The sequence below is a fragment of the Dromaius novaehollandiae genome, chromosome 6 (assembly GCF_036370855.1).
Source record: "Dromaius novaehollandiae isolate bDroNov1 chromosome 6, bDroNov1.hap1, whole genome shotgun sequence".
In the NCBI taxonomy this organism is placed as follows: Eukaryota; Metazoa; Chordata; class Aves; order Casuariiformes; family Dromaiidae; genus Dromaius; species Dromaius novaehollandiae.
In genome coordinates this window covers 49,473,990-49,494,623 of record NC_088103.1, presented here as the reverse complement: position 1 = coordinate 49,494,623, position 20,634 = coordinate 49,473,990, and the positions used below count along the sequence as shown (strand labels likewise).

At 38.0% G+C, this 20,634-nt stretch overlaps 1 protein-coding gene across 1 annotated transcript in view; it reads left to right on the top strand.

The window, feature by feature from the left end:
- The window catches only part of CFAP46 (cilia and flagella associated protein 46), an 81,728-nt gene extending 72,382 nt beyond the window's left edge, over nucleotides 1-9,346 (top strand). The window contains exons 58-61 of the mRNA XM_064514466.1: nucleotides 3,272-3,353; nucleotides 5,225-5,361; nucleotides 5,927-6,013; nucleotides 7,353-9,346. Of these exons, the coding sequence (XP_064370536.1) occupies nucleotides 3,272-3,353; nucleotides 5,225-5,361; nucleotides 5,927-6,013; nucleotides 7,353-7,489 (443 nt within the window). The 3' untranslated portion in view covers nucleotides 7,490-9,346. The remainder of the gene's footprint in view (nucleotides 1-3,271; nucleotides 3,354-5,224; nucleotides 5,362-5,926; nucleotides 6,014-7,352) is intronic.
- Nucleotides 9,347-20,634: the final 11,288 nt, after the last annotated feature.

Here is a 20,634-nt window from a genome sequence, read left to right as displayed (position 1 = left end):
TGAACCGAGTATTCGGTAACGAAGTGTTTTTTACTGTTGAGAACAACCTGGGCCGCACCACTTCTCCAAATCCCATCTGCCCCCATGCAGGCAAAGCAGAACGATCCTGAATACTGGATTAATACGGAATGATTTTCCCTGTATTAGGGAGCCTTTGTAGACTCTGAGAAGGTGAATTTTTTCTGCCTCTTCGCAGCTAATTGATCTTTCTGGTGTTACGGCACGAGGCTCAGACTCAAGACTGGTATTTAGGATTGCCAGTCTTCCTCTGTCCTCCTGTTCCCCTTGCACATCCTGAAGAAGCTGAACTTCAGAGCTGAGCTGAAGCTGTCAGAGCAGCTAAACTGTTAGCTTCCTTCCAGTTTGTGTTGAGAGTGTGAAATTGGGGACAGTACAGGCCAGATTGTGAAGTCATACAGCAGGCATCTTCTTCAGGAAGCTTTGATTTTCAAAGTGATTTAAACATTTGTATGTCTAAATATTACTGAAAATAAAGAAAAAGTATCTTCTTGTATGCTTTAGTCACTTTTGAAAATGAGACTTCAGTGTCTACAGACCAGATATTTACAAGTCTAGCCACTTTTGGAACGTTCCTGAGCACCTTGGCAGCCCTGACCCTGTGCCCCGCACTTAAAATATGTCAGGATTAATTCTCCATTGCATCTTACTGCCTTTAATGGAGAATAAACTAGTTTTAAATGTATTGATGTATTACTGAAAGGATCGTTCTGTTTTCTGACCACCTGTTCAACTTTTAGTTGTTAGCCAATACCGTTATTGTTACCTTGCAGACAGACCGAATCTGTTGTAGAGTCAATCGTCATGTTAAAAAATGCTTTAATTACTGAATATGATCTGTGTCTGCAAGTACATCGTAGTTCGCTATCACTAAAAGATGCGCTTTTTCTACAAATGAATGTTTTACAATTACTCTGGTTATCCACAGTTAACAGTTTTCTGAAGGGATATGAGTAATTACTAAGAATGGTTGTTCACTTTTTAGAGTGGTTGCAGTTTGCTGTGTCTGTAAGGCTAGAGGAGTAAATAAAGCAAGCTAGGGCCCGTTCGGTGTCTGTGCAGGCGAGTGCTGCAGCGCGGTTCAGGTCTGTGCTTTGCCTCTTGCTCTTCCGACCTTGGCTCACGGCCAGACAGCTGAGCGCTCTTCCCTGCCTGATCGCCTCATCCATCCTGCCCTTTGGGAACCGCTCGTGGCCCCTGATAGTCCTTGAACCATGTCCCAGAAAACCTGGGCAGTGCTGCTTGGGCTGGGGTAAAACCATGGCAGGGAATATGCCAAGAATTAAACGGTATGAATGACTTCATGCCAAAGCCCTGACTCTGTTTAGTTCACTAATACAGATACAGCCTAATATAATGCAAATGCATAGAGAATACTATTTGCAAGTGACTTTTCTAGTTGTTCTGTGATTTGACAGCGAAAGCTACCTGGCAGCGTTTGGAAAAATCATATTTGGTTATTAGAGTACTGTCATGATCTTCCAGAATGATATAAATAGCATATAAAATGTTTTAAATATGTAATCTGATATTCTCTAGCAAACATCAGACATTTCATTTTATATAAAAATACATGGAAGCCTTTTTGATAAAAGCAGTTTTGCAGGCTTGGATCCCACCCTTCATTAAACTTGCTAGTACTTAGTCCTGAAAATAATTCCATTGATACCGTTCCTCCCCAGCTCAGTAAGGCAAAAGTCTGTAATGCTTTCTTTGTTTCTGGAATGGTCTGTGCTAAAACCTCTCCACTAAAACTATTGCTGTACCTAAGCGGTTCATTTAGCTTAGCTAAGCTAAATGAACGACAGCTAAGGAAAGAAGACATTAGATAGTTGAAATTTGAATTGTCTGATGAAGTTAAATTTTGTTGTATTTTCTTATGATACTTACTGTGGAATACTTAAGAAACTGGGTGGTGTGATCTCTGAGTCATTAGCAATTCTCTTTTCAAATGCCCGGAGGGCAGGTGACATTCCAGAGTGCTTGAAAAAGACAAACATACTTCTTGTCTTTAAAAAGTGAGTATGAAGGAGAGCCAGGGACCATAATTTCACCAGAAATTCATAAGAAATCAAATAACGTCATCAGGACCGGTCATAAACAAACTGCATTGAACTAGCCTCATTTCCTTCCATGGCGTGGTAATAAGCCTTATGAATGCCCCATGTGAGACTCTGTCAGGCTCTACCATGTGAAATTCCTGTAGGCAAAGTGGGGAAATATCCAATGTTGTTGAATTTGCTATTGACTGGGAGCAAAAATGGTTGGAGAAGAGTGCTCAGAGGGTGTAGTTTTCCGTGGCATGCAGTCTAACTGGAAGACTGGGTCAGGCTTGGTTCTGGAGGGCTCTGCCCTGGATCCAATATTGTTATATATTTTTGTTGGTCATTTGGATGGTGAAATAGAGGATATCTTTGCTGAATCTGGAAATGAGACCAGCCTGAGAAAGAGGTGGTTCAAGAAGTCCAGAAATGCAGGATTAGAATTCAAATTAACCTTGCTTTATAGGAATAAGTAACAGGATGTAATTCTGTAAAGGCTATGGGGTGGTGTTACACTTAAGTAGAAATAATCAGCTAATCATTAACAAGTGAATGACTGCCTAAGGGGCAGTTTTCCAGAACAGAATCAGGAGGTGGATCAAGTATCTTAAAGGCTGTCAAAAGGGAAAGTTAGTTAACTATTCTCATCTGCTCGGGATAGGAGTATAAGTAGCAGGTTTAAGCTGCAGCAAACCAGCTACTTGGGAAGGCTTTCTAAGTCTAAGAATATTCCAAGTTATTTCACTGGAGTCCTTTAAGGAAAAGATCTTTAAGGAATGTTTTGGATGTACCGTGGTCGTACCTTGAAGAAGGGAGGTAAGGTTGATAACTTTTCCATTCTTCCACCTTACAAGATTCTATGATTATAGAATGGAATCATATCAATTACTAGCTGTAATTAGATGGTACATGGACCTTATTATTCATTATATTAAGGTGGCATAGGCAAAACCTGCTAAACACTATGGAAAGTATAGCAGATTTACGTCAGATAATGTTAAGATGATGTTAGTAGGGTTCTCTTCCTTAATATTTGACAGACAGTTTTGACTGAAAAATATAAATTTAATATTAGCTGTTTACACTGTAAACTTTGACTTAGACTTTGAGGAAGTCATTGACTTAAGAAAGGTCTGTTTTACTTAAATTTATTATGTTAGACACTATTATTAGTGCAGATACTCTTAGTATAACAGATTCTTTTTTTCTAGAATGCCATTTGATGATACTTTTAGATCTGGTGCAATCAAAGCAGAGTTACCAGCGAGTAAGAAACTCTGATATCCACAAAAGGTAGGATAAAATTTCCTCTTGTAAAATCTGTAGTAAGGCAGATTATTTTTATTTCAAAGCAAAGTAAAAAATTTAAGTTAGGAATATTCTCATTTACTTCTGCAAGTAGAAAGGTTCAGAACCACATCTAAGTGCGGAGTTAGCCTCTTTATCTTCTCCTTCCATTCGTTATATAGGGGCTAAATAGGATCAAAGGTGTGTGGTATGGCAACAATGGAGAAAATATGACACAAAATGTTAGCTATGTGACCCTTACCTGCCAATTCTGAGCTCAAGAGCCTGCAAAGATTCCGGTTAAATATATAAAGATCTTTAAAAAATATATAAATATGTGCATCTAAATGTATAAAGACCTTTACCAGATGAACTGTTAAGTGTCCTTCTAGAGTTTCGTGCACTCAGTAGTTTAAGTCAGCTAGTTTTTTATGTAAATAATTTTGGCATGCTAAATGACCTTTTCAGACTCTTTTATGTTATTAATCAGGGCTTTTAGATTTGAAAGCATCTCAGTATTTTCCTTGCTTTTAAGTTGACGAGTGGCAAGGCTTGTATACTTCTGTTGTATGTCCATTATGACTTCTTGACGGATTACAGCACTTTACAGATAACTTTAAGATATTAAAAGCAAGAAGGATAGTTTTAGTGTCCTGATGTTAATCATGAGTTACTTAGTACATGGTGAATTTTCAGGTAGCCAAATTATACTCTTAACAGAGAGCAAATCAAAAGGTAGGTACTTTTATTCACATCATTATTGCGACAGGCATATTATGGCAGCCAACTCATGCTTGTATCTACTCCTCAGGTCTGCAGAAATCCCTGTGACTTTTCTGACTATTCATTCCATGAATAAGAAATGTAAAAAACCTCTTCCTAAAAATTATAGCTAATAAGCAAGAAGTCTCTCAAGTTCAATGAATGCAATGATATAAGTTACAATGAATTGTATGCAAGATATAAACACCTGTGTACATATATACACAGGTTTTTGACTGTTTAAAAATGTCCTGGTGTTTTTATTATTAATATCCTCTTTCCCCTCCTGAAAACAGTCACTTCCTAAAACCAAACAAATGAGTTTTCCAACTCTGTGCTTTTGAAGTCTCACTTTAAAGGACAGCATCCTCCAAAGAGATCATAGAAAACTTCAGTTACCGTCTTCTGCTAAAGTTACCATGAAAAGCAGAGATTGACAAAAGCAAGATTCAACTTCTAATTTACTGCAGTTTTGACCCTACAGAGTTTCACTTCCTTCTCATCACTAAAACAATAATACCAGAATTCTTATTTAAACATTCAGCAGAAGAAATTTCAATCCCACTTGAGAAGTGATGTGGTTTTAAGCATCCGAAATTACTGCCATGGTCATTCTAACCCAAACATGCCAAAGAGCAAACTTGGACTTCATGTGATGTTTTCTTTATCCCTTCAGGAACTTAAACAGAACGAAATAGGTCTTTTCAACTTTTTCCTACCTTTGTCCCAGCATTTTCACAGTATTATAAAAGGTATTCTGCAGTATTTTGTAACAGTTAATGTGTTTATTCCTCCACTGCCGTTTGTTAAGATGTCCACAACAGTACTATCACAGGGGGCAATCCACTGGGCATGCAAAGATGTAGAGGGAAAGTTACCATAATTATTTGTATTAAATACAAGGTGCTGTATGAAATACTAAAAATTATTGTATGCTTAGCATACAAGAAAAATGAAATCTGGCATTTTTCTTTGTATGGTAAAAGTTTTATAAAATTCCTTTTCCCCTTCTATTAAGAAGCATCATATATTAAATTACTTTTTTTGATATATTTATACACAGCATTTTATGTACTTTCTTATTTTATTAATCTCTTACTTCTGATTTTCTTTAGGTGTCCACATATTGCATTGGAGAGACCAGCAGAGACAGCAGTGCTTCTAAGCCTTACTGGTGTTCATTCTATAATAGCCAACCAGTGGTACACTACTCTGCAAGAGAATGGAGAAAGGCTAGAAATTTTGTCTGAGAGTACGTATTTGTGTTCTTCTTTATTTGCATATGGACTTCTTCAGACGTTTGTATGTATGTGCTCATGTGGTGTGTGCATCTGTTCTTTCCTCTTTCTGTGAATAAGTTTTTGCTTTTTTTTTTTTTTTTTTTTTTTTTTTTTTTACCACAACTTGCCTGGAGTCCTAGTCTCCTTGGACTAGTCTTCTAGGCCTGCTCTACTTGGCCTCCAAAGAGGTGCACAGTGTGCAGGAGCTACCATGTGGTGCTGACAGTTTGGTCTTTCAAACAGAAGAATAACCTGTTAGGAAGTGAAATGAGTTTAAGTGGAGGATGGATTTGTGGTCCTGTGGTAAGATCAAGATTTCTATGTTGAGGAGCAGTGTCCTGGGACTTGACAGTCTGCAGCTGCAGAAGTTAAAACCCACCCAGAAGATAACTGATACCTTCAGAGATAAAAAAAATTAAATTTCTGGTAATATCCTTTAAGTTTTAAATGTGAAAACATCAGGCTGTATGCTTTGTATTTTCTTGTTTTTCAAAACTTTCATTAACAACTCATAGAAACTACTGTATTTCTTTCCAGATTTGTTAAGAATTGGGAAGACAACTGGGCAGACAGTCCGTATTCTTCAAAAGAGTAAGATCTACAGGAAAAGTGATTCAGTTAAAAGTAAGAATTAAGAAACTTTGTACAAAAGCCTGGCATTGCATGTTAACAGAATTAAAACCTGGTAGTTTAATCTGTAAATCCATAATTTTATGTATTCCTTTCTTTTGTTACGTGTAAAAGCAACAGAGTACTGTGGAATGAATTATTAATGTATACCTTGACTGAAATAACGATCTGAGAAAGCATGCTTTTCTGTTTAAATTAAAATGCAGAAGTAGCATACTTTGAATGAAGACAATTTAAACCATTTTAGATAAACATTTGAAAGATATGACATAGAATTATACTGCTACAGTAGCCTTACATGGTATCACACTATTAACTGAGAGTTAACTATGTATCATTATAGGAATTTTAGAAACTTCTTAAAATTCTTACATGCAGTTGCACTTATGAGGAAACAGTACAGACAAACAAGATAATCAGTATGAATTCATATCTCAAATCATTTGAATCTGGACCTTACATAAATAAATAAATAAATGAAGGACCTTAATATGTCCTTGCTACCTTGTCACTGATCTGTATTAAAATGCACAAGTATATCTTAGTCCTGCTTTCCCTCTTAAGTATCTATTATGATTGGTTGATTCTGCTGAAGACCAATGGGTAGTCTGCAGGTGTAAGTGAAATCTTTAAGAATTCTTACAAGACTTAAAAGTGTGAAGACCACCGATAATTTTACAGTTGGAGTAAGTATATTTTAAAAATGTATAATTTCTTTCTGGAAACTTGGTCACAGCTGACCAAAAGTTAAAATGTTCACTCTGCTAGACTGTTACAAAATGAAGTAGGGTGACTGAAAAGTTAGGTCAACAGCGTGACATGCACAATATAAATTTATTTTTGCAGTGCATAGGAGATTAGTCCTACAGGTATAAGTTATAGAATACAAAAAGATAAGTTGAACCTGCAGTCATTAGACAGTCCACGCTGTAAAGCACATGTGCAAAATTCTGCCTGCCATCTTGTTGGAGAGGGCATAAGGATTTTTGAGTTGTATTGGCTGTTGCACATAAAACATCTTTTAATTTACTGCATATAAAATTTTACAGATATTTTTCACTGTATTGGACTCAGCTCTTAAGAGTAAATAAAACAAATTCTAGGGATTATAACTTACACTGTCGTAGAATTAAAGAGGGGAGCAATTCAGATTGTAAACATTGCCTAGTTCTTTCTGTTTTTTCAGAAAATCTTTCTTGGATGTAGCAGCAATTATTTATATTTTAAAGTGAGGAAGGTTATTAAGCTAAGAAGTGATAAAATACTGCACTTCAAAGCTTTCTCATGTTCAGGCATATTTGGAAATACCAATATTTAAAAATTATTTTTCTAGTGGAAGAGGATTCTCACAATTCTCCTGCAGAGAAAGCAGAAGAACAGACCAGTCCTACTCCTTCAGATCTTCCTGCAATTCATCCGTCGGTTTTTAATTGTGTGTTATATGGTTTACCCAATGTAATTATTACATAATTTGTGTCAGACTTCTCATAATAGGAACACTACTGCAGTTTGCATGGTGCATGCCTTGCCTTGAAGGTATCCCAAATACTTTTATGTAAAGCCTAAGGAAAGGTCAGCTTAAGAAAATGTACGTTTTGCTGTTTGACTGATTTCTGTTTTGGATATAAGCTGTTTCATATTAAAATAATTGCATTAAACATCAAAGTTGCCTTTAGATATTTCAGTTAGTTACTGCTCTGTGCTTTTCTAAACTCAGTGAAACCTTTAAAAGAGTAATTTAGATTTCTATTTAACTTGCCTCCAGTATTGCCTTTTTGGACAAATGTAAGCTACTACAAAAGATTTCTGAGTTTGAATATCTGGAATTAGACATTAAATTCCATTGAAACAAACATTGCAAAAAACATTTTTCTTGGTGAGCACTACAGGTCTTAAAGGAGATTAAGCTAGTATTTTTGGGCATTGATACCTAAATGGGTTTGAGATGTATCATTGTCAGTACTTGCATTTGGAAATATTTTTCCTTGATGTATTTTGTTTTTTAAATAGAAGATTTATCAGGTACATAGCTGAAAGATTTACTAAGGCACCTTATTCTGAATTAATTGATTTTTAACTTAGTGTATAGCAGTAGTTGAAGTTTAATTAAAAAAAAAGTAACATTAAATAGCAATGTTTAATAAGTTTTGCTTAATTCATGAAACGCATATGGAAATGAATAACATAAAAGCATCTTTTATGAAGGTATACTAAACTATTCCAAAATCCTAGATGTAATTTTTGTATGTGTAGATTTAGTTTCATGCTCTGTTAGTTGCCACTGGGTGTTTTAAAATACATATTTTATAACTTTATTTGTAGTGATAACGGCTGAAATAAACGTAAAATAATTTAGCATTTAGTGAAAATACAAAGCTTGGATCATCACTGCAACTAAAAAAATTTTAAGTCTTTTTTTTTTCCCTCCAGTAAGATGGTAATGTCTGTTTCCTGTGATAAATTTTTTTGTTCTTCATAGAGCATTAAAATGACACTAAAAAGATACTGTTCTTGGCTAGCTGCTGTGCTATAGTTAAATAGAACCTGATAGAGTTATGGGGATATATAGAACATAATTATAAAATCATGACATGCAAAATACTTGCAAATACTCCTTGCTTTCACTGTTTAATTAGATAACCTTGCATGAGCCACAGCTTCTCTGTCAAACTGTCTTCCTTAACACGCGTACTGTTTATTTCACCTTTAAGTACTTTTCTTTCTATTTAATATGGAACATACAGTGTATGTTTTGTGTGGCTTGTATCTGGGCATTTGGTAACAATACTAATTAAAGAAAGCAGAGACAGTGGACTATACTTCACCTGTCTAGTCTGAAAATTAAGGATTCATTATAAGCTGTTTTCAGATCTTATGAACTTCCTGTGTTTCACAAGATATTGCTATGAATCACAGTCCCCAAACTTTTGCATTTTAGTTACTCATTTGTTTGCTTATTCATTTATTTATTTGTTTTTAGTTCTTTCCAGGTGCTGTTTCATTGCATTTGCCAGCACTCACTTAGTCAAATTCCCATGCCTAGCATTTGGCAACCTCAAGTATTTGAGTTTGAAGAAGCAGTTTGTCTTGGTGAAGCAAGTGTCCATACTTGGTGTCCAGTATAGCAGCTGTCCACTATTTTCTTACTGATTTTCCACATCATTCTCCAACACATCCTTTGTTACAAGATTGTATTTCCCTGCTGTTAATGGTACTTTTGACCTGCAGTGCTGTCTTTCTAATACTTTCTTTTTTTTCTGTAATGTAAAAGACTTTGGGAAAAGTGCTGCATTCAATAAGAATCATGAAGCCTTGTCTGCTTTGCTACATGAGTTTTAATGAACTTGTATTAACTTCCACATTCTTGAAATAGCAAATTTCATACCAAGTAAAGTCCAGAAAAGTTTCAGCACTTCAGAAATGACAGTGTTGTTCTTTGAAAATAATCCAGGATAAAAGCTTTAAGATTGCAAAGGTTAGAAAAAACTCTCATATCCAGATACAGTGGGCTCATTCAATAGTTTACTACTGTAGTTTTATTTATGAAACTCATGGAAATAACTTAATATTCGAAAGTGTTTTTCTCAAAAAATGTTCCCATTTATGTTTGATACTTTGGCCCTAACTACATTGCAGCAACCTCTGTCAGAAAGATGAATGAGTATGACCAAAAATTCCTTTATGGTCTGACAGCACCACTTTATCAGAAAGCATTGATAAAGAATGATGGCCTTATCCAGGCGACTTCAGATCTGTAAGCTTTACTTGTTGGGAGTAAGGTACTGGAAACACGAATCAGAGGCACTGTAGGAAAACATCTACAAATGTACAATGAATGCAGGTTAAGCGTAGTAAAAGTGGATGGCATGCATAATATGCACAATATCTGATTGGCATTTCTGAGGCATTAAAAAAATAATTGTCTTAGTGCCATGGAGTGTAGTCATAATATTCGATGAAATTTGGTTAGGAGAATATTTTCTGTATCACTGTGCTAAATACCTCTCAGTAAAATCATCAATGGTAGCAGGACTATGTGAATAGGTAATAAACTGTTTGGACTTTAGGTAACAGTGGATATTCATGCAGTGACGTAAGATATCATTGCCTCAGGAATTAGTACTGGAAATGATTTCTTCTTTTCCATTATACGTTTGTAGCAATGTGCAGTGACATGATTAAATTTCCTGATGGTACAAAAAATGGAGTCACTGCAGGAAAAGATATATAGTAGAAATTGGAATGATTTTAAGAGAAAAAGACCATAGACAAATTAATATTTTATATTTCTTCGTAAATTTACAAAGGCAATTTAACAAAGGAGGAGAAGAAACTGCATCTTACATAGAGGAAGGATTCAGCAGCTCAGCTGACGAAATTTTAAGAGTTTGGAATGCTTCTGTATTAAAGACAGTAATTATGAATGGAGGTAAGCAAAAAAGGTTGAAAAGGAACGCTGGTGAAAATGTCTGTTCCAGATTCTGATTTGAATAAGCACCTAAAAGCTTAATATTTTCTGATATTCTTCAGCTTGTGATTAAAAGTTTAAGCAGAAGGGTTCTGTGAGGACAAAAGGAGTTTTAGTTACAAAACATAAAAAGAACTCACTTGCACTTAATGTTAAATGTACTGTAATATGCCTAAAGAATTTCAGTGTTTAAGAAGCTAAATAAGTCCTAAACTTACTTATTTGCCACACATAAGAATGTTTCCTGCAATCCAGAAGCTTTTGCAGAGTCATAATTGTGTCTTCACCTGTGAATTCTTAGGTGAGTCTAGGGTTAGGGGAGAGAGCGAGAATGAAAGAGAAGAATAGGCTCTCTGATATTTTCCCTGATCATTGAATGAAATCCCCGTCAGGTTTCAAACAGCCTGTGCAAAGGTCTGGGTAAACGTGATCTCTGTTTGAGCCAGAGATCAGGATTATAAAAAAAAAAAAAAGATTTGTGAGAGCATCAGAGTGGGAATGGGAAGCTTTGTCCCCACGGAGGGGACCAACATGTGGTGGCAGTGAAAGCCAAAGAAACCTTTTAAGTGTGCAGTCTGGAAGGGGCAGAAAAAGATACCTTTATTTTGTAGTGGCTTAATATATGAGACCCCCCCCCCCCCCCCCGGAGGCTGCTTGGTTTCAAATGATTTGGAGAACTAAACTGTAGCGTAGTCATACAAGGTGCCATACTTTCATAGTTTCGTTCTTTACCATTGAATATGAAATGAATGGGCCAAGATTTCCAAATACAGATAAAAAAATGAAATGTAGATTGTTGATTTCATATCGCATATGATACTGCATAGAAGGAAAACTCCCTGATAACTCCAATGGAAATAGTCATGCTGAAATGCTGATGTGATTAAGTTAAACCAGTCACTGAGGACACACAAATAGCATGATCAAAAAGGCAAGTTCTAGTATTAACTTTGTGGTATAAATAATTTTTATAAAAATACTTTTCTGTTTTTTTGAAGGCTTATTGTTTGGAGTTCAAGAGAATGCACTCCAATTATTTGACTGTGAATCTTTAATTTTTAAAATATCATATATTGTTCAGTGACTGAAAGGGGAAAAAAAAATCCCAGTAACTAATGACCAAGGAATAAATTGTAGCAGAAAAAGCTTAGGACATATGAGCTTTCTACTAGAAAGGCATTGGCACAAGCCCAAACAACAAGAATAAAAGCTTCTGAAAATATTTCATCTACATGGCACCACATCTTTCCCCTATGCTGTATCCATTCATACAAGAAATATTAAACAGTTAGTGCTATTCCATGTATCAACGGCTTTAAAATAACTTTCTGAATTATGTCCCACCAACATAACAAATCATGTTATCAATTAGCTTTTATAACAGAAATGACATTTCGTAATATATTTGAGCATGAAAAGAATTGGTCAGCTAAAATTTATGTAATCTAAAAAATGTGAGGAGAAAAAAATCATGTTGAATTTATTGATAATATTACAGGACAAGAATATAATTTGAGTAGTCGGTAGCTGTCCAAGAAAAGTGACAAAAGTGTGTAGTTCTAAATGGTCTGCGGGGAAGAACTGCAGCAAGTTAGCTAGAAAATGATAAAAAAAAAAAAAAAAGAGAAGCTCTGTCATCAGTCCCTCGTGTGACTGCTCTAAAATTAAACTGCCATAAGTAATGAATCACAGGTTCCTCATCACGCTGCTCTCTCCAGAGCGAGCGTAGCTGGCGCTCGGTGACTCGTCTCCCCACCTCTCAAAGGGGTGAGCAGAGCGGATGCCACAGCTCAGCAGCTGATGCCTGGGGGTGTCTGTAGCCAGGGACATGAGACTCGGTTTGAGGTTCCTGTAAGGATACGTTCCCGTGATTAGTTAAGCCCATTTGTCTGTGTGCGAGCACTAATTCCATGCCTTTGCAGCCTGCGAAGCCTGCTGACCCTTGCTTTGGCGCTCCGTCTGACCTGGAAGCTGTCCAGAGCCGGGTGTCGGGGCAGAGCCAGCCACCCTCGCTGGGTGCGAAACCCTTCCTCTGCGTGGCACGGAGGAAAGATGGCTCGACGGCTGTACAGCAGCAAGGCAGAGCTTTTTAACGTACCTCTCAGGAATTAAGTCATGTCTCCACCTGAGACGTTTGCATGTGGAGGCAGTCACAGAGAGTTACTACTACCATACATTTGTATGGATTTTAAGGATGTGATCAAGCTAAAACTGAAAGCATGTTTATGTGCCCTGAAATATTTATCAGACTGCGGAAGACATTACTCATCTAAAAAGCAGGTACAGTGTTTCTTTGACAGTGAGAGCAGAACATGGGTGGGCTACATGAACATACTAGATGGCATTTTTAAAAGCAATAGGCACAAAAGTCTTCATTGAAGCAAAAGAGAGGGGGAAAAAAATAACTTGCTGCTAAAGTAGAGGGTTGTCTAAGACTTAAGGCTCAAGGACTAATTTTAGATCGTTTGACTGCTTTTTCTTACTACTTTTACTAAAATGCAGTACAATAAGCTAACATGCTGCAGAGTAAAATATCAGCTATAATATTGCCTAAAATCTGAATCTCACCATACAGAATAAAAAAGAGGCATTAAAATGAACACTTTTGTCACAGTAGTACATCTAGCATGGATGTGTGGTGTCTCCTTCCAGTGTAAAGAGAACATATGTGTACTGTGCAGGTGCTAAGTTCAAACATGTAGTCGAAGCCAACAACATAAATAGTCCTCTGAGAAGTAAAGGCCTCCACCTTAGGTGAAGAAAATACAAGAAATGAAGAGGGAAATAAGCTTTGATGATAATTTTTAAGCCTTAGTGTTTTGTGTCATCATCTGCAAATGTCATTAATAGAAATTACATTCGTTTGGTTCTGAAAAATTTTGTACGTAATGTCCTCTCTTCCCACTTAGCTTTTCAGTTTGGTGACATTGCCTATTAATATGGGAAACATTTAGGAAGATAGTTCTTTATCACTGAATTATTAGTGTGATTTATTTTTCCTATATATCTTATAATACTTCTGCCTGACACATGATGGCAGAAGAGGGCAAAAACCTGCAAGATGAAACTGAAATTGAGATCACAACTGAGCTCTAGGAATGCGTTCTCCTGTATAACTGAACGTTTCTGTCCTATTTCTTTACTTAATGTTCTTGTACTTGACATTTGCCATTTGAAATTGTTAGGAAATCCTAGAAGTCAACAAAGATGAACAGCATTTCCAGAAATCTCCAGCAGTGCTGTACTATTAACTGGCAGTTACAATGCATCATTCAAGCTTGTTGGTTCTTTCTAAGTATGAACATATGTTTATGATATTCAGTATTCTCACTTAACCTTTTCCATGACTTAATTTTTTAAAGGAAGTAAAGTTACCATCACAAGATGAATTTCTTATCAGAGTGGATGGTTCAAATTTCCATTTTATGGGATGACTTTACCCAGTGACAATTCAAGAGTTGACGTAACAGCTTTTCCAGGCTACAGGTGCCCTGAGATAATCAAGAATAACAACACTGAAGTAATCTGTCAGGCCTGTTATATTCTAAAGTTCTTTATTTATCTGTTTTTAACTTTACACAAATGTGTTAATTGTGAAGGAGGTCCATAGCAGCTATGCTGCAGGGAGAGAGGGTTGTGGCAAAAAAAAAAAAAAAAAAAAAAAAAAAAAAAAATTCAAAAGTGCAACTTGTAGTTTTCTTGGATAATCCTAGGCCTTATTGACTGCATTATGAAAATATTCTAATTTTATGAGCATTTTATTATCTGACTGGGTATCAGATCATGCACATTAATTAAATCACAGTGGCAGTGTCCACACTGCTATCTCTGCTTTCTTTTTCTCTTCAGTGCCAAGACTGTAACAGAGACAGGTCACTGCTCACAATTTCTTTTCTGACGGAGATCACAGTCTCTGGATTAGCACAAAGGCGGCATTATCACCATCATCCATCGTGAGGGAACATTGGTTTCTTGCTATAGGCCAGAAGTGGTCCTTTTTACCACTGTCACCCTTCACTTTGAACACTGCTATGGAGGCACACCAGCGCAGGGCGAACCTAGCTGGAGAAGGTGGCGAGGGAGTTACAGTTAGAGCTGTAATCTGCAGCATCCTGGAACGGGAAAGGAACATGGGAAAGAAGAGGTTTGTGGGGAAAACATTTAATCTGTTCAGAGCAGACATCTTGACCTTCATTGTAGTATTAATGAGCTTGTCTGACGAAGTTCTCAGCATTCTTGGAGCAGCCAGAACAGACCGTTCTACTGGCACAAAAAGTAGTTATTAATTACTTGTCAGTGCATTGTCAGAGAATTAACTAAGAGCTTCTGCTAGAAGAAAGGGATGAGTTCCCCAAAATATTTGCAGTTCTGCCATGTTCTCAGTTTTTTTTTTCCTGGACTTGTTCCTCTTGAAGTAGCTTAAGGACCAAAAGACAAGTGATCATGAATTATGCTACAAATGAGGTACACAGATGGCTGTCTGTAATCATTTGGTTAATCCTAATAGCGAGGTAGCAGATAAATTGCAGATAGCAATAGGCAGGATACTGACATCATGGTATTTAACAGCAAAAAGATTATTCCAGTATAGGTTCACTGTGTCAGAACCACATTGTGACAAAGATCTGACACTAACAATCCAAGTTGTAAGAAATACCTAAACATACCGCCTTCAGCATTAACCACTAATTAATAAAAAGCTAGAGCAAAATGTCTTGGCTGTTGCAGGAGCTCTCAGCTACCCGATCAGTGATATCCTCACAAGGAAAAAGAAAAGGAATGACTGGGATTAGGAGGAGTTTGGAGAGAACAGTGCCACCTTTCCGACACTGACAGAGTTAGCCCACCAAGCACAGTAACACTTCTCGAATTGCTGGCCCTGAACAGCCTTCATTGCTGCCCGAGACATTGCTGTGAATTGATTTTTCAAGAAACAAAGTCTAGGTTCGGTTTTTCCCAGCCATGGTAGTGCCCTGCTGTGGGTGATCATTATCCTCCTCTGATCACTGTGGGAGCAGCACCTCAGTGGCTCCTAAAGCTGGTTAGGTTATAGGGTTCCTCGCCTGGTTTCGTTCGTCTGAGCCCCTCCAGGCCTTCGTGTGTGTGGTGATTAGCCTTAATCACATAAAGTAGCATCACGCATAAATATGTCCATGCACCGGTGCATGATCTCGCCTGCGCTGCTGCTCAGGAGTAAGCACTTGCTTGAATGTATGTCGATAAAGATTTGATGGGGCAGGGTGGGAGCAGACGTCTTCAGCTGAGGAAAACATACTGTGGAGATACCCTGTCCTTGCGTTTTGCCTGGTCTGCTACTACCCTGGTGAGATGTGCTCCTTGGGGAGGTCAAACCTGTGCAGGGGAGCTCTGGCTATATGTTTGTCTTTCGCTTCACCCACGATATAGCACATAGTGACGTTTGTATGGGTGTTTTTTTTTTCTTTTCTTTTTTCCTGCAGTAGAGATCATTTGTATTTGCCCTGAATGACGTTGACTTTTATTCCACCTGAAAATACCTATTTAGCATTTTTTGGTTATTAGTATTGCAAGTACTGACAGTAGAAACCTAAATGGTATGTCTATTGAAATAAATTTGCAGCAGAGTCCTACAAGCCTTTCTGCTTCTTCATCAGTATGATTCAAGGGACATGGCCTACCTCTATACTCAATCAAACAGGGCTGTGTTGGCCAATATAATCTAATTGTTTGACATTTTTACAGCAATTCATTGAGACTAAAGAGAGATGACTACATTAATATCTTGATGCAGCTGGATAACAACCGAGCTGAAAGTGATGTGCCAAATTACTGAAAAGCTCTTAAATTCTCTTACAGGTTTTAACTCTTTGTGGCAAAGAAAGGGAAGGAGGCTTCAATATAAATGTAATAAAGGCAAAGAAGAGTACAAATTATAATACAAAGTATGATAAACATTATCATAAATTTTTTAAGAATCATCTCTTCACTCATCATTTACAAATTATATTTGTCAATAATTGAGATGAGAATTAGTGTTGATCTTCGTGGCTCTGTTTTTCTTGGATAATCATTTTCACTGAGGTCAAAATAAGCCAGAAAAGGTTTTAGCTGATGAGTACGAGTATTATTCCACTCGTCAGACTATGGACACACTTGTCCATGCTGCACGCCTCCGTGGGGACCTTCAGCCTGCAGTAGTGGTGGGGAATAGCACAGAACCTCGGAGCAGTGTGAACGGTGGGCTTGCGTTGGCTCAGACCACCACCCTGTCTCCCTGAAGGGTCCCACTGAGACCGTCTGCCTTTCTTAGGTGTATGTGTTATGAGAAAAGGTCTCCTCTCAGTTGGGTCGTGACCCTGCAGGTAAGAACAAGCTGGAGAGGAAAAACAGAAGTGTCTTTTTGGGGTTATTTCGGTCAGGAAACAAAGAGAAAGCGGGAGCTAATATCACAGATAAAGCTGGAAACACAGAAAAACATGCTCCTCAGCCCTTGATCACTGGTTGCCTTTTTTGCTTTCAAAGCTGTTGGCGATAAAGCCTGAGGTGGACAGCCGAGTGGACAAGGTCTGATTACCTGAAAGTGGAACCTGACACATGAGCAAAGGCATTTTTACCAAAACTCGGTGTAAATGTATTTGCAGGAGCAACCCGATTATCATAAGAGGCGAATGGCTGAATTAGATCTCCAGTTCCCTGCTCCAGAGGGGTGCTGGGGTGATGCTGGGCGTGTGGCACTTCTGGCAGAGCTGGTCCCTAAGGGGAATCCCTGCCCCCCTCCGTGGCCTTTCCCTTTGGTCAGGTGTCACCTCCTCCTCCTCTGCGCAGAGACGTGATTTTAGGATATACAAAAATTCAGGTATTAACATATTTGTGCCTTCAAAAAAGCAGTAGTGAAGCCCTGTGAAATCTGTATTGTCTGTTGCCAGAGTTAAAAACATAATTTTTTAAAGGGCACCGAAACCTTCTTCGCTGTTAGTGGGAAGGGTGAGTCGTCATTTTAAACTCTACTCTTCCAAACAGCTCTAGATTCAAGGCTGTGGAAAATACCTTGGATAGCCCTCTTTTAAACCTCAGCATTGTATCATCTCAGTGAAAATGTTTCTGACAGTGTTACTTGTCTTGAAGTGCTAAGTGCCCATTTTCACCTCACAAATTAAAAGTTAAAGTTACTCAGACTGACTGAGATGGTTGATTTTGAAAGCCCCCCCCCCCCGCCTTTTTTTCCCCTGCCCTCCCCTATGCCAAAATTCATCCAGGAACTTACTTCTATTTCTCAACATAAAGCCTTGAAAACACATTTTTCACAAGAAAGTGCTGGCATGACTCTAAGTAGAGAGTAGCTCTTACAGCAAGCATATTTTATATATTAATTTCCAAAAAATAAAAGTACTATTTCCATTGTAAAAAAGTAAAATGATGGATTACTGCTGACTTTCTCTAAGCAAAAACACAAAGTAATTATCCCCTGATGCCATGGAAGATTTATAGGAAGGTCAGTGAGTTTGTCTAGGTTGCATCATTAAAATGTAATAACATCACAAAATAGACAAAGGTTGTAGTGTTAGGGTGCTGTTTTTGCAAAGCACAGATAATGCTATAATACTTTTTCTTTTTTTAGAGGGAAAAAAAAAAAAAAAAAAGGGCGAGTAATTTCCAGGACCACTGTTGGTGGCAAGGAAAAAAAGCTCAAGGACATGAGAGGCTGTTTATTAGCCAGCAGTCAAGGGTGAACGCATTGACTTTGGCAGCATTCACTTGTGCCTGTCATGAAATCTTACGATCTTTAACCCCCACCTCCATTGCATAACTTACTTTTTGCATAAAGTAAAATGATCACGCCATGTTCTTGCCATGTAATGCCATTAATCAAAGGTGTCTCTTCAGTCAAGTCTCTTAAAAAGAAAGAAAGAAAGAAAGAGCACCTCCTTTTTTTGGCTTGTAATTCTAAAATTTGGTTACTGTGTTAAATTGAAAGATTTAACAACTAGCTGCTAGGAAGTCTGTGGCACTTTGAGTCAGGACAAATATTTAGGTGGACTAATACCAATGTGTCAAGATATTAACATGTTTTAAAAAGTACTCTCTGACTGGCAGGCAGAAAAAAGCGTCCTTCCGCTGAAATGCATTACTAGCTTTTTTATGAGGCAATTTTAATATGAAACCTCCCACCGATCCTATTATTACTTGCTTGTTTCAAAGATGGGAACTGCTTGTAGATACAGTGTCCCACTGGAGACAGGGAGTGTTAGTGCTCAGGGACTGGTGAGTAGCTATGCAAGACCTTTTTTATTTTTTTCTTACGTGCAGAAAGTAAGAAGAAATGTCTTATTCAAGAAAATGGCTTACCCATAATTATTGGAATACTCATATTAATAAAGCAAACAAGGTCTGGCCCTAAGCAGAAAATACTTTGAGGAGCAGAGTTACGGATGGTGAGAAATACTGCTGACACCCTGTGTTTTATCAAAATGATTGATTAGTGGTTGTTTGGCATGGGCTTTGCCTGATGGAAAGAAAACATTTGTGATGCCTCTGTGGTCCTATTAAGACTAATTAATTCCATCTCCAAATGAAATGAAGACTAATTAGATGCTAATATTAATTTCCTGTTTGTCTAGAAGCACTAATTTTCATATCACCCTGTTGCAGCCTACATTTTTATGTTTGTGCTTGCTGCGTGTCAGGATATTTTCCTAACAGGGTGGCAAGATGATATAAGACAACCATAAATGTAATCTATTAACATGTCTTAGAGGCCTGGTGTAAGAGGAGTACACCTCGGATGTTAACAGTGGTAGCTGGGCCACGAGATGGGTGTAGAACCAGACCTGGACTGTTTCTGCCTGAGTTCTGACCACAGGACAGGTTTCGATGATGAGCCTCTGTGTGTCAGATAGATCCTGCCCAGGCATTTTTCAGTATATCTAATTACATGAAGAACACCTCTGCTGAAAATAAACTAGTGCTATACTCAGGCTAATGCCACTGCTCCCAACAGTCAGTGAACGGAAGGACGCTTGCTTATCTCCATTTCTCTTGTGTGCTTCCTTCACCTCCTGAATTTCTCCGGGGTCTGTGCTTCCTTTGCTTGACAACGCAAAGCCCAGCTCTCCAGATTACATTTACGCCTTGTTTTAAATATGTTTTTTGGTCATACTGATTGCGTCCAATGTCTTGATATCCATCCCTGTTTTTTCTCAAAACACAACTCTTGAACCAGTCTCTCAAGACATCAGATGTTCTTCCTTGTCTCATTGTCCTCTAAGTTCAATCTACCTTTTCCTGCGTAATTTAAGCAGTTGGAGACATTCAAACCCACCGGGACGTGGTCCTGGGAGCACAACCTGCTCCGCCTGCCCTGCTTGAGCAGGGCTGGGACCAGACCGTCTCCAGAGGTCCTGCCGGCCTCGGCCCTTCTGCGGGTCTGTGATCATCAACGACAAGACTGTTTCCTGTGACCTGGGGAACCATCTCTGTTCAGCTTTGGCATAAATATTCTGGCCATGTCTGCAATTATTATTATTATTATTATTTCTAATCTCTTTTCTTCCTTTGGCCTCTGCTACTAAGTCCCCCCATCTCATGTAACCATACTCTGCATCTTAAGGTAGCCGTACCTCCTTGACACCCGCAGTGACCTTCTGCAGGGTACGTGGACGTTTCTTGTCTTCACAGTCAAGATCCTCTGCAGTTCTGTCCTAACTCTTCCTCACTCATCGTTACTCCCACTGACTGCTTTACCCCCTTTAACGCACAATTAATGGGCTTCTTCACAATTAATCTATCTTCTTCCATGCCCCTCCTGATACAGCGAATGCTTCTCTGTATTTGAGTTGACTCTGACGCTTGTGACCACTGTTTATTTCCTGTATGTCTAAATCCTTTAATAAATGCCACACCTTTAATACAGGATCTGAATAACAGCAGAACAGTTGAGCGCAAACAGTGAGAAAGCTGATTGAAACTCCCCTTCATTTTTGAAACTAGCACCTTAACTAAGATCGCTCTGCACACTAATGTCAGCTGGAGAACAGGGACGATCTGAAGCCAGTAAGAATGTATAAGAAAACAGTTTGCCCCCCCCCCGCCCCATATTTTCTCATTTTCTTCCAACTTTAGTAATCTTTAGTAATGTTCTGTGCCAGAAATGTGAGCGTTGGCCTAAAAC